At 45.6% G+C, this 14,686-nt stretch overlaps 1 protein-coding gene across 2 annotated transcripts in view; it reads left to right on the plus strand.

Moving 5' to 3' along the window:
- Window positions 1–7,514, plus strand: part of LOC135421408 (synaptotagmin-like protein 2) — a 33,822-nt gene extending 26,308 nt beyond the window's left edge. For both annotated transcript variants that reach the window (XM_064669826.1, XM_064669825.1), the window contains exons 11-17: window positions 1,247–1,416; window positions 2,207–2,309; window positions 2,962–3,123; window positions 3,818–3,896; window positions 4,457–4,556; window positions 4,745–4,950; window positions 6,095–7,514. In XM_064669826.1, coding sequence (XP_064525896.1) covers window positions 1,247–1,416; window positions 2,207–2,309; window positions 2,962–3,123; window positions 3,818–3,896; window positions 4,457–4,556; window positions 4,745–4,950; window positions 6,095–6,240 — 966 coding nt within the window. In that variant the 3' untranslated portion in view covers window positions 6,241–7,514. The remainder of the gene's footprint in view (window positions 1–1,246; window positions 1,417–2,206; window positions 2,310–2,961; window positions 3,124–3,817; window positions 3,897–4,456; window positions 4,557–4,744; window positions 4,951–6,094) is intronic.
- Window positions 7,515–14,686: the final 7,172 nt, after the last annotated feature.

Genomic DNA, 14,686 nt, shown 5'->3' on the forward strand with positions numbered 1-14,686 from the left:
GGTCATGAATGTAGATAAATACATTAAGAACTTGGGGCATCTAAGTCCTCCTAATTTGGAGCATCTGGGAGCTGTTAATGAGCCTTTTGTGCCCAAGTCATACAAGTGTTCTTGAAAATCTCATTCAGGATTCTCTGCTGGAGTGAGGATCCTGATGGGACGGTAAATGCAGCTCCAAGGACTGAGAGGAGATGTTTAGCAGGTTTTTGTCAGTTATAATAAAATCCAGAGCCAAAGGAAGTAGGGAAAGACAGAGAAGAATCGGGTTAATTACTAGGAAAGTTTTTTGATAAATGTTCATGACTGTACCACAGAAAAGTGCCAAGAGGGTTAATGATTTGCTTTGTAAACAGCATTAGCTTTTATGATATCCTGTCAGGAATCATGAGCGATTGGTTCAATAGAAAATGCTCTCATCTTTCTGGAGCTGAGCTTTGCTTGTGCTTCATCACTTTCTGTCAGTGAAAAACAATGTGGAAAAAAGAATTCCATGTTGTATGGGCAAATGCAGTTTGTTCTGGGAAATCTGGGTGCCTAGCTCCAGATTTATATCTGCAGAAACCTTTGGGGCAAGTAGATGCACACAGGCTGTCTCTGGTGGGGCAGTGGCTTTCCAGGACAGGGGTTGTATCTGTTTTGTACCACTCCATGTACATTATGAGCAAGCAACAAGATAGTAATAGTTTTTCCTACATTTCCAGTCTGAAATGGGTTCCAGGGTTCTTACTAGCCTGTTTTAAAAACTGATTGACTGACAGACAGACAGACTTGACAGACACAATTGTGTGACTGTATCTATTTGAAATAATAAGTTCATATACAGATAGTTCAAGTTCTCTCACTGGATTTCTATCTCAGTGATGAGACTGAGTCAGGATAGCAGTTGTTTGTACTGTAAGTATAGGGAAGAGACTTGAATGTTCCCCCCAGTAATATTTGATTCCATTTCCCAAAGTTTGAGGATTTAGCAGTGAAAAAACTTCTGTATTTCTTTAGCATTCAGGAGAATAGTGCTTCTAAGTTCTGGTCTAGGATAGTATGTCCTTGTGAGACCCTTATTTGGGTTCTCCAACCTTTGGTTGTTTGAGAACGTCTGTGAACCATTTCTATGTCCTTGACTGCATAAGGACAGAAATGGCAGATTATTTCTCTGGGAATGCACTTCTCAAACTATCATGCTTGTCCAAAACCAAAGTTAGGACTGTGCCTGTTTCAGTGGCACTGACCTTGCTCTTTCACATGGCAGGTGAGTGGCAGTGTGCTCAGTGTCTACAGCGGTGATTTTGGGAGTGTGGATGCCCAAGGTACTGTGGAATTTGCTCTAGACTATGACGAGAAGAACCGGGAGTTCCAGGTCCACGTGTCCCAGTGCAAGGACTTGGCTGTAGTGGATGAGAAGAAAGGCAGATCTGACCCGTGAGTGACACTTTTCTGACTTTCACACTGCTGAATTCTGTTTTCTGGAGGATTTTTTTTTTTCCTTTGAATGTCATGGTTTCTTCCTTCCTTCAGACTTCTGGTGCATGCTCACTGCTGGGACTTTCCTAGCTGATGGTTCTGAAGCCGTTGGCATCAGTAAAAGTGTTGCCAGACTTAAATTTGAACAGATTGAGAAAGCTTTGATCACTGCAAAGACAGTTCCTCTTATCGCTGGGATATGTTCTTCCTGCATCCATGTGAACCTTGATCTCCCCATGGTGAATAGACTTGGTAATAACTGTGATGATGCAGACACGTGTCTATATGAACAGGAATTCCACAGAGAAGTGCTGTTAGGGGCACGGTGGTACTTGTAGTGGTTAGTGATCTCTAGTTTGAAAGATGATGAAGAGGAGCTTGGATTTGAACCCTTAAAGACATTCCACCTCTTTTCTCCCGTCTATTTTCTCTCTGATTTTGAATGCACAGACATGCTATAGTTCTGGTCATTTCAGGAAATGGATATATGGCCTTGCTGCCTTCCCAGGAAGGCAGCTTAGACAGCTACCTCTTCTGAATGTTGGTGACATCCATCCATCTCCATTGAGATTTATAACTCCACATGCAAGCCAAGTTAATATCCCAGCAGGTCTCTTAATTAGTTTTTCCCTTAAAGAGTTGATTCCAGGTCTGTTGTTTCCATGTCACAGTTCACAAGTGTTTCTTGCTTATTAGAGAGCATGGTGATGTGGGACAATATCCAGCTGGAGTTTGTTTTCTTTTCTAGGTATGTTAAAACTTACCTGCTCCCAGACAAAGCTAGGATGGGTAAGAGGAAAACTTCAGTGAAGAAGAGGACAGTGAATCCTATTTACAACGAGGTGTTACGGGTAAGAACAAATACATGCTCTGAAATCCTGTGTTGTAGCAGGCACCTCTACCAGGGCAGATCTGGAAAGATCCTGCCTTCCTGGCCAGGCTTCTTTGCCTGCCTCCCACCAACACTGCACTGCTCTTCCCTTGGGTTTGTGAGGCCTGGGATGTTAAAGGTTTCTTTGCACCCGTCTGTGTGGCACTCAAGATTCTCTGTCAAAATCACATGGTGATCTTTGGGTGAGATAAGGACTTGCAGCCTGTGCTGCCTCCAGCCACAGCAAGGGGTGTTCGTCCTCCCCTTCCCTGGAATGCAGTCACAAGGCATGGGACTAGTAAGAAAGGTCTGCATTATGTGATCTTACTCATCAAAGCATAGAGGATTATTTAACAATGCCCAAGCCTGTGTTAATAATTCTTGAAAGAATATTGGTTTTACCCTGTGACGAATGGAGTGCCAGGTTTCCCCGTGCTCAGCAGAAAAGCTTTATCAGGGTAGTAGTATTGCTGCAGGACAAAAAAGGAGGTGCTCAGAGTGAGGCCAGTCCATTACTAGTGCATGTTGGGGTGAGTGTCTCAGAGCTAATTCAAACTTTTGCGCAGTTTATTTCTGGTTTGAAAGAAACAGAAGAAAAATTTGAACATCCTGACTTCTCTTCCTTCCTCTAGTATAAAATAGAGAAAATGGTATTGCTGATCCAAAAATTAAATCTGTCTGTTTGGCACAATGATCCACTGGGACGTAACAGTTTTCTGGGAGAGATCGAAATAGACTTGGCCAGCTGGGACTGGAGCAACAGGAAACTCAACTGGTACCCACTGAAGCCCCGGGTAAGTGTGTCTCAGCTGCAATCCCAGTTTTTAGCCCAACCCTGAAGCCTTTAGAGGTGGCACAAGTCCTTCCTGAGTCCTCTGAGGTCTTTGGGTGTGGTGGAGCAGAACCACCTGAACTGTACCCAGAGAACAACCCCTAGATGTGTTTGTGCAGGTTCAGTGCTCTGAACAGTGGCCTTCTTGAGTCTTACTTGGTGACTGATCTGTAGGGACACTTTCATAAATGCAACATGACACTAATCACAGAAACTCCGACATGACTTCGCCACTCTCTACTCACATAAAGACCATCCCTCAAAAATAGACAGCACAGTACTAAGTGAAGCAGCTGAACATGCCTTGAGAGGTAAATATTGAGGTGCCACTGCTTGTCAAGCCTGTACAGCTTCCTGCGTGCTTCTGGTCTCAGGTCTTTCATCAAATAAAGAACATTTGTCTTTCAGAACAAAGATGCTTAATTATATTCAGCTGGACATGTCTGGAAGGGCAGCCTTGCTCTGAATCCTCAGGCTTTTGGTTCTGAGTTTGAGAACAAGGCCACAAAGAAAGAGGCTACCCTAAGAAGGGGCTGCTCCAGCCATGCAAAATCAGAGTTTGTCCATTTGTGCCCCTCCATTGAACTCAAAAGCTGTTTGCCTTGCTGTGTTTACACAATCCTTCATTTAGTCAGTCATAACTCTTTCTGTTTCAGAGCCTGTCTGCTGTTAACGGTGTGGATCATCGAGGAGTGATGAGTTTGTCTATTAAGTATGTCCCCCCTGGAAGCCTAGGTAAAATGTGGTTCATGCATTAAATATTGCTCATATGTAGACACACAGCTTGCAGTGCCTCATCTGTTTAAAGGCTGGTTAAAGAGGAATCTTAATTAGAGCAAGATCTTAGAGATCAGCACAAGGGCACAACCAGCAGTGCTTAATAGCCCTGCCAACAGCCTACATCTGATTTTCACATCTGGATTTACTGGAAGAGTGCTGGGGAGAGAGGAAGGGCTCAGCAATCTCAGACTCATCAGCTGTTACGAGCACTGTGGGCACTGTAGGGTGCTGTGATGTGGTAGCTGCAACCCAAAACCTGTGTTACTGTGGAGCAGGCACAAGGCTGGGTTGGCTCAGCAGCTCCTTCTCCTTTCCTGTGTAAAAGCAGCACCAGCACACTGTGTCAGGAGCCTCTGCAGGTGTGACAGCACTGGCAGTGGTGCTGAGACACCCAAGGAGGGGGAGTGAGTACCCAGAGGAGTCACTGTCTCCCCTGGGTCCTGCAGAGCAAACCTGTCATCCTGGAGCTCTTGCAAGGACTGGCGTGACAGTTTTTCTTGTCTCCTACATGGCAGGTCCAAAGAATCCTCCCTCTGGCGAAGTTCACATTTGGGTCAAAGACGTCAAGGACCTGCTGCAGTTGCGTCCTTCTGGAGTTGACTCCTTTGTGAAATGGTGAGTGCATGAGCATGGCATTGGCTTTGCTCCTGGATCTGTGCCTCCAAAAAGCCATGTGTTTCCTTGAGACCCATTTCCTCCTCTCTCTAGAACTTAGGCTTGTTTAGACCAAGGAACTTCATAGGAACAATCCAAATTTTAGGTGCTATTCAGTGGTTCATGCTGTGTTTTTTCTCCTCTCAAAGCTATGTGCTTCCAGACACCAGTAAGAAGAGTTACCAAAAGACCCGAGTCATCAAAAGAGACACAAACCCTGTTTTCAATCACACTATTGTGTATGATGGTTTTCATACAGAGGATCTAAAGGATGCTTGTGTTGAACTGACTGTGTGGGATCACGAAAAGCTTACCAACCATTTCCTTGGAGGAATCAGGCTGGGCCTTGGAACAGGTAAGTGTTTTCCTTTATAACTCAATACTGTTACTGTAGTGCTGAGCAATGAGATAAAATGCAAAGTTGCAGAGCATTTTCTTGCTGGGGAGAAACCAGGGATGGGGAGTCTCAGTATCTGGTGAGAGTCTTGGTACCTGCACTGTTTGGATGGAGGGGGCCCTGGTGCCATGATAACAACCCTCTGTTCCCACGTTTTCTGCCAACATCAGCTCTGAGGTCTGGCAAAGCTCAAGAATCTCCTTGGGTCCATCAGAGGGCTTTCCTGCTGTTACAAGAAAACAGGCTGCATGACAAATCAACATTATATTGGTGCTCCTCCCAGGAAAAGGTTCAGAGATAATCTGGAATGTCATACAGGACAGCACCACCTGGTGACTGTCCAGCCTTGAAGTGCTCTCTGAGGGAAGATTTCAGAATGTTGCAATCAAAGATAACTTTTCCTTTAGGGTATCAGGAAGAGGCTCATGGTAGCTGGAAGATCTGCCTTGCAGGTGCACCTGTGGTTATTGGATTTGCTTGTGTGTTCTCTGTTTTCAATCTCTAATGTCACCAGGAGGGTTGTGAACTATCCAGTGGGAAGGGGCAACAAGAATAAGCCTATAAGCAAGATACAAAAATACCAAACCCAGGATTAGCTGTGATCTAAATTTAGATTTTTATCTCATTAACAAGTAATTGGCATATGAAAAATTAATTGGATAATTGACTTGGAATTGATGTACACACTTTTCCTCTATGGTATGTTTGATTCCTAAACAAATGAAGCAAAAGAATTTTGACAAATACCTCACCCTATCCACAAGAAAATCTTTTAAGGGGAAAACCAACCCTTTAAGACCTTCTTTACCATTCAAATAGACACAGGAAGGGCTTGAGCCCAATAGTATTTTCCTTGGCAGGTTATGTTTAGGGTTCTTGCCTTTTATGGCTTTTGCAATGACTCCGTTCTGAACTCTGGTGTAAAATGGAGCACATTTGCAGAAAAACAGAAGGTGTTCAGGGTGCAACCTGCTGAGGGAAGTCAGCATCATATTTTAGGTTAAGACACTGCCTGCAACAGTTACATCCCATTGAATATTTCTGCATGCAGTGGAAACTCTTTGTGTAGCTCCCAACGCTGTAGTTTTCTCGTTCTTTCCAGGTTTGAGCTACGGCATCTCCGTGGACTGGATGGACTCCACACAAGAGGAGGTGGCCTTCTGGCAGGAGATGATGTTGGCAGCCAATGAATGGATCGAGGGATTGCTGCCACTGCGCTCTCTGGCAGGGAGGAAAAAACTGAAATAACCTATAGTTTGTGCCATAGAAATGCTGGATGTGTTCACTAGAATTAGGAAATTTCCTGCACCTTGGAGATAGAGACCATCCACGGGGCTGCAAGGGTCAGGTTAATAAGGCAGTTGATGGACAACACCTTGGAGATGTTAGTGTTAAGTACTAATTCACTGACAGAGGACATGGAAGATGCCAGACTGATGCTATACTTGATTTTGACCAAGAAGAAACTTAATTTGCCCTTTTATTTCATCATTTGTATTCAGTATATTTGAATTCCATTAAGCTCCGGGAACACTGGCAGAAGGAAAAGGAGATATGGATACTTTGGATTTTTTTACTGTTTCTTGTACCATTTTTTTTCCGTGCAGAGATGTAGTTGTACTAAAGCAGCAGCATGGTATTATTCATACTCCCTGCAAGTGGTACACTTTGTACTTGATGTACAATTGCTCTGAGCCACCAGCAGCACAGTTTGAGAAGGGGAGCTTTGCATTTGTCGCTGGTGATAACACGTCTCTAACGTGAGGAAAATTGAGTTCCAAGGTGGATCTAAAGAAAGAGAGGACTATTTGAAGAAGCAAATGAAGCAACCTGAGTAGGATGACAATGAGGAATTCAATATAATAATTTCTTTATGCTTTAATCTGAAAGAGTGCAGTGATGGTCCTACAGCTAGTGGGATTTTGCAGGAAGGGGCTGTTTTCCTAGCTTTCCCACAGGCTTCCTCAGTGACCTCAGGCAAGTTTCTCTATTGAAGGGACAGTTTGAGTGCAATATAAACTGAAGTGCTTGCCCAAATGTAAATACGGTTACACTGCTAATGGGCCTAATTGCAGCTTTGCAATGCCTTGTGTGCAAAACATTTCAATATGAACTAATGATGTAGGAAACAGTCTCATGTCAGCCTGGCACCACGAGTCAGGAATGAAAGGTCAAAACCACACTGGAAGGCAGGAGATGTTGGGGGCTGTTGGGAGCTGGTGAGAGAGGTAAGTAGGGGTGAGTGAATGTGAGGGGGAGCTGCAGAGCTACATTTGACTCGGAGGTCTCCTGCCTCTACATCCCCTGCTGCCCTTCTAGTCTTCCTTTCACCTCATGCCTGTCAGTGACTTGTCCATGGCTGGAATTTCCTTTTTGCCAGTAGCTTGCAAAAAACCCCTTTGCATCTGGCACATTGACCGTGGCAGAGTGGTGTTGTGAATATATTTCGAATTGCAGCTTTGTAATTTCTATTTTGGATGTACATATTGTGATTAAATAGAATGTTTTTCTTTAGTCATCAACTGGTCTCCTTGTCCCTATTTTTATCACGGTCTGAGTAAAAAAAAAAAAGAAGGTAAGCAAAAAAGGTGTTAAATTTTGTTTTGTCAAAACAAATCATTTTTGCCCAAGGGCATGTGAAATATCATGGAGAAATATTTGTTGTAGCTATCCTACCCTAGATTTTGGCTCTGTGAATATTGTGGTATTCATTTTTAATGGGTTGATTTTATTTAACTCAAGCTTAGCGTAAATTTTCAGCTTAGCAAAGATGGTTGTAAATAAATGAATGGAAAAATGTACACTTGAAATTCAACAAGAGTTTTTCATTAAGTGGAGACATTTGGGATATAATCAGCAGCTTTCATGGGAATAAATAAAAGTGGTTTTGGGGTTGGAAAAAGACAATACTTGGAAATGTACCAGTTATAGTACTGAAAGCACTGAGAGAGACTCGTAGAGCAGCAGAATTAAGTAATGGCTGTCTAATGAAGAAGCTGATATATATGTAACATGTCAACCCAAAGATAATTTGTGTGTGTTCCAGCCTGGCATGTTTTGTTCACCAAGATCTGGTCATTTATTACCTTTATGGGATAAAATAACAATAGTGAGAGTTTTAAAATTATCTTTACCTTAGGTGCTGAAAACGTGAATATTTATACGTATGTATAACTTACCTACTACGAGGAGCCCTGGTCGAAGGGGTGATGGCTTGTTGCAGGGATGTTACCCACCTGACTGCTGCTCTCCTCCCGAGTGCTTCCCTATCCACAGGGTGCTCCTGGGGATGGAATTTCTGCTGTGGCTTGGGAAGTTGTTGGTAGCACTATGGGCTTTGTCTTGGACAGGTCCAGGTCTCTTCCTGGCAGGTTCAGCTGATTCCTCTCCATCACAAAAATGGAGTCAACCCACGTCCTCCTCCTCCTCTTCTTCCTCCTCTACCTCGTGCAGTATTAGCACATGATGACATTGCCAAAACTGCTGTTTGCATCAATGGAGCTGGAAATGGTTGTGTTGGTGTTTCAGAAAATCAACATCTTTTTCATTGGTGGTGCCGTTAATGGGAGAAAAAGGGGGTCAGTGGGCCAGTTCATCCCAATGCAGTTACTTTTGTGAACTTGGCTTGAGGCTTTGTGAACAGACTATTTTAGCATTCAGATTCCATTGAGGATTTTTGTTAATCTTTTGCTGGCTTGTTTATTTAAATTAAGCCCCGATTAACTTAAGAAGCTTTCTTTGGCATTTAATGGTTTATCGAAGTAAAAGATTACACTGCCAAACCACACACACTTTTGTCACACAGCTGGTTCTAAGGCAGTAAAATTCGCTGTGCTCTATCTGTTTAACTCACTGCACAGAAAGCACTTTATCATGAAATGATTTAAGGCACATTTATGGCCAGTGTCCTGTGGAGGAGCAGAGGAGCTTGTGGGTATAAGGTTAACTGTTTGCACGTGGTTTATGATGTTGACATTTGTTGCCTGTGTATGCTGCACATAACAGAGACTCCGGCCTGTAGGCACATGCTGATTAAGACATGAGTTGGGTTGTAGCTGGTGAAAAACAAATTAAAAATGGATGGGAAACTTTTTGACTGTATTCACTAGTTCATTGTGGAATGTGTTAAGCAAAGCCCCATGAAAAGGTAAGACTTTATGCATACAGTGAATGTGGGTTGTCTCTCTCAATTCCCTGGATACGAATATGCCGGTGTGCACTGGGAGCTGAGTGCGGTCCCTGCTGGATACAGGAGTGACCCCAGGGACTGAGCAGGCCCAGGAAATGCTGGGTGTGACAGCCTGGGATACAAACCTCAGTATCTACAGTAGAACTGGCAACTGCTTTCCATGAGGGTTCTGCATTTGAGAGTCAATGTGCTTCGTTCCAGTTTATGTCTGGTTTATATAATTTTTCTTGGAAATCTTCCGAGATTGAAAAAAAAAAGGAGAGAAAGCAAAGTTGAGAAGTTTTCTGCCTCATCAGGCAAATATAATGTGTGCCTGTGGCTATTCAAAACTGTTCATATTGCAGGTATCAGGAACTACTGAAAATAGTTTAGAAGCAAACTAAAGAAGAGAAACAAATTACTGAATCTTGAACAACATCTAGTGAATGAGTGTCTCAGAGGAAATGGAAAAGTAGTGGTTGAATTAATTATCCATCACTAAATATTTGCCTAGCTTTATCCTCCACCAAGACAGGAAAAAATTTAAGTACTGCAGAGATTTGGAGATAAAATGATACTGGCTAAATAAACCCATATAATAATGCGATCTGTTGAACTAAGAAGTGCTGTATTTTTGCAGGCTTGTTAAGTCAAATGATGTATCCAATAGACTGGTGTATCAAAAACTGAATAAACAAACACACTTCTGATCCTGATAACTGAGCGTGAGCATATTCAGCACCAGGTTTGATCATTTGTTTTAGTTGGCTGATTTGTACTTCTATATTTTTCATGGATTAATCCTTTTTCTTTTCCACCTGCTTACTTTGCACCCCTCAGGTGTTAAAATGGATGCCCAGGAGGAGATGTCCCTCTGAGCGCTGTCACAAAGGTTGTCAGGAGGAATTGGGAAGCTCCCTGTAAAGACCCACGGAAGAGCAATGCTGGCAAAGACATTTAAGGTACGTGATCCTGGAGCCCTGCATCCTACTGACCTCTGGAGAGCCCCTCAAACAGAAGTCCCTTCCTGAGGGGTCGGTCAGGAGAAGCTACTTCATCCCAGGGGCTGCTTTTTGGGAGGCTCCTTGTGCTGGTGGCTCTGCCACGAGGAGCAGCTCTCCCAGGCTGAAGTTTGTGGGGCTCTGGGATGACTCCGAGTGTGTTTTGGCACGGCAGTACCAGCTCCTGGCCTGTCGTGAGCGGGAGCTGGCTGGTTTGGAGCAATGAGGTTTCAACTCCAGAGTGGCTATTCCCTCCTTTTTTGTTTGCCATCTTCACCCATGCTTCTGAACGTGTTGGTTGGTTGGTTGGTTAGAGGGTGCATATCAGATAGTAGAATCTGAATGAAGGGTGAAGCTGTCAGCAGGCAACAACATCCTTAGAAAGAGTGGAAAAAGAGAAACAGGAGCAGGGTCTGAGCTTGCCAAGTTTGCTGGTCACACCAGGTTCATGATGGAGGGGTCCAGTTAACATTCCTGCTGGAAAGGGGCTGGTGGTGGTACAGTGCAAGTGACCTGAAATAGGTGCTCACTTAAGCAGGCAGATATTTGTTTTTTAAAGTGCTGTAAAATCATATTATGGCTGAACTTGCCTCTGAGCTGTGGTAATTCAGCCTCTTTTGTAGACCCAAACTACCTAAACCAGCCCAGCTTTAATAAGTTGTTTTAGGAGGAACAGAAGGAGTCCTGAGCATGAAAGCATTTCTGCGTGTCAGTTTTCCTTTTTTTCCAGGACTGCAGTCAGGGTTTAGCAAATTACTTGGCATCTTGTATTTTACAAAATGGAAAACATTCAACACCACAGAGCCACAGTCCTACCTCGTGCAGCACCTTAAAGATCCTCAACAGGTGTGCAGCTTCTGATAAAAAGGCATGTGTTTAATGGTGTTGAACAGAACAACTGCAAGGATATTTTGCCTTTTCTCTACAGACCTGCCTATGCTGCTGCTAAACTTGAGATGCTACCAATAGGAACAGAAATCAGATTTCATGCATCTGACAACTCATAATACCATCCTGCTAGTTGTTAGCAATCCAAAGTAGCTCCAGTCTGAGCTCTGGACTCAGAGGGGAAGCGAGGGAGCTGTTTTCTGGCAGTATAAGTAGCTCAGACAACTCTTTTGTAGCAAGAAAAATCACAATAACCTCTTTTCCTTCCCTCCTCTCTCTCTCCCACTCACCATTACTAATTTATCCTGATTGTAATAGCTTCTATTTGCTCTAAGCAGATCCTGTTCCCTTCCTGGGAAGAACAGCTACAAAGACATAATATTCCCAGTGGAGGGTTTGTGCTTGGATTCAGGCAGACTCAGGCAGATATAATGATCTCTTGATGGGAGCCCCCCTTTTCTGATCAGCCAACTCAGGACCATTTTAGTGTGATTGTAATCTGAAATAGGACACTGGGAGCTGCATCTGGAGCTAGCCATCCCATGGCAATGAGCTGACGTTTAATTTATTGTCACAGGGAGATGTTTGGCCAAGGTTTTATGTCTCTTCAGAAAACTCAGCTGACCTGCTTGCATGTGCCAGCCATTGAGGCTGGAGGCTGTGTCATGTGGATGCTGAGTGGCACCAGAGGGTGGCTCTGCCACTTGCAGGGATGCAACCTTATCCTCTGTGCACGTCCACCCATGCGGATCACACTGTATGAGAGTTTAATCTTCCCTGTCCTTTCTGGCTGCAGAACAAATGCTAACACTGCCCTGGAGCACTGCTGTTGACTCAAGAGGCTTCTCTGGTTATTTCTGAAGTTTCTCTGCGTTTGTGTCTCTTTCACATTCTCACATTGACATGGATCCTGGCTGGCTTTGCAGCCCTGTCTCTGTGGCATTGTTAAGCTCCTTGTGAGGAGGCAGAGCCTCCTGCTCAGGCAGTGGGGCAATTCCATCTCTCTGAGGTCGGGCAGCTGCTCTGTTCTGGGCCCTTTGTTCCTCTACGGCCAAGGGAGAGAGCAACAGTGGTGGAGGATGGTTCCTCCCATCAAGCTGAGTGGGATAAATAGCTCTAAAGATGTTCCTGCCTCTCTCGGTTGAGTACAGAAGGTGCCTGGGCACCTAGAGTAGGATAGCCATTTAGGTAATGGGTTCCTATATTGATGGAGGCCCATTAATGGGACAGCCAGCATCACTTAGCCATGACTCTTTATCAAGCCTGTGTCTGCTTTACTGCTTTTGTTTTGATCCCAGTGTCACACTGGGGAACCAGTGGTACCTCTGCAGGATGTCACCCCTGGAGCCTCAGCCAGCACGGCTGGAACTGCCTTGGTGTGCAGTACTCAGTCCCTTGAGCACTAGAAGCATTTTGCTGACAGGCTGGTGTCTGGGGAGGGAGGTCAGACAGGTTTCCCAGGGACAGAGGCTGCCACTCTGTCACAGGACTCCACCACTACAAAAGGCACTTTAGCCCAGCGAAAAGCCAAGGTGGGACAGAATGGTCACCATGTGCCTCCTGGCATTCAGCCCTGCCCACACTCCCCTCCTGCTACTGCTGTTGGAGGCTCTAAGGCTGTCACTTTGTCACAAAGTCCTAAATTACGCTCCCAGTGCTTGCTGTCAGCTGGGCTGTCAGTTCCAGAGCACCGTGTGGTGCCCTTGGCTTTACGCTTGTCTGACCACCCTGACTGACTGTGGGCATCGTATAAATAATAAACACTAATTCTCTTAATGCCTTCCCTCTGTCCTGGGTTTTACAGCAGCACAGATCATCTAGTAGGTCATGAGTGCAATCACATCCCTGTCAACAGTGTAATCTGTCTCTATGTCACATCTGGACAGGCCTAATTTAACAGGGATGTTTTTTGGAACTAGCTGATAAATTGTTTGCTCCGTGTGGTTACCCAGCCCCACTCCCAGCACTCCTGTCATCCTGCTGTGTGGCCTGTGACTGTTTTCAGTAACTGGTCTCTGGCCTGTGTGGCTGTGTATGCATTCAGGGCTCTGCTTGGATGCAGTTTATCTCTGCAACAATGAGCAGCCCCATTGAGAGTGCAGCTGTGATGTAATACCTGGGAGGGTTGGGGGTGACAGCCTGTGGGTTTGGGTGCTCCAGTTCCCCAGAGTGTTGGGATTGCTGCGCTGTTCCAGGCTGGGGCACAGGCACAGCTCCTGTGCAGCAGCCCTGCAGCGAGGGATTGTGTCTCATTGATTGTTTTTTGTATCCTTGGAAACTGAAAGGGCATTAAAATTGCATGGTGTGTGCAGTGCTGATGCACTCTGCTCCTCATAGTGCTGCCTAGGGCTTGGATGGCTTCAGCCCCCAGCTGCCAGTGTGCAAAGGCAATGGCTGGCTGGGGAGAAAAACTAAGCTACAACTGAATGGCAACCTGTTTAGAGGGAGTACTATCTATTTAGAGGGAATTGAATCAAGGCTAGGTTGGATGGGGCTTTGAGCAACCTGGTTTAGTGGAAGGTGTCCCTGCACGTGGCAGGGGGTTTGGAACTGCATGAGCTTTAAGGTCCCTTCCAAAACATTCCGCACAGTGCCCTTGGGCAGGGCTTTAACCCATGTCTGGCTGTAGGCAGTGCAGGGTGTAGGGCAGTGCTGCCTGCATGGGAGCTCCCCTGAGGCTCCCAAGGCAGCACTGGCTGCTGGGTTGGACCCTGTTTGTGGAGTCCCACAGGTGCTGCCAGCAGATGCAAGAGGTCTGGGTTCAGCCGTGCCCTCACCTGTGCTCAGGTGGGTCTCAGGCAGCTCTCTCCAGCACTAGAAGCTCTGAGGACAAAGGGGTTTCTCTGGAATTGCCCCCAGACCCACGGGAAGGAGCATTGAAGGGTTGCCTTTAGTCTGGGGCTGCCGACAGCCCAGGAGGCTGCTCCGAGTGTTGCCATCAGCACTCCCGCTCCCACAGCATCTCACCAGCACCCGCTGTCCTGTCCTCAGCCAACAAACCTGCTTTTGCATCAAATCTAGGTTACTGTCTCTCAGACACCAGATTTTTCATTTCCTAAAATGGTACCAGCACAAAGGCTCTCCCAGGATCTCATTTGCTCCTGCCTTCTCACTCCTGCTAATTAGTACCGTGGCTGCCGAGTCACGCAGCGGGTGCTCATCTCTGTGCATGTGCTCAGTGCTCAGAGAAGATGAACATAACATCTGCATCACAGCATCCTGCAGGTCCACTGGCTGGGGAAGGCAGGTCCCTGGTGCTCCAGGAATTCCTCTAGCTACGACAGGACCTGCTGGGCACCAGCACACCCCTGGGTGGTCTCCTCAGCTCTGCACAGCCCTGCAAGTCAGGGCGCTCCAGCTGCTCCCAGTTGGAGCTCAGGCCGCTGCTGGGAAATGTCCACAGGCACCTGTGCCTTGAGATGCTCCCAGAGATGCCCCTGGTGGGTGATTCACAGGCTGCTCTTGAGTGCCTTGTGCTTGAGCACGGTCAGACCCATGGAAGAAAGGGAATGGAGCAACTGTGTGTGAGAATACACAGGGAGGAGAGAAAGACAGTGAAGAGAAACCACAATTCGTTGTGGGCTTCAACTAATGGGCATCGAGTACTCAGGAATCACTCGGTAAAGTGCACCAGATC

The sequence above is a fragment of the Pseudopipra pipra genome, chromosome 13 (genome assembly GCF_036250125.1).
Source record: "Pseudopipra pipra isolate bDixPip1 chromosome 13, bDixPip1.hap1, whole genome shotgun sequence".
Lineage (NCBI taxonomy): Eukaryota > Metazoa > Chordata > Aves > Passeriformes > Pipridae > Pseudopipra > Pseudopipra pipra.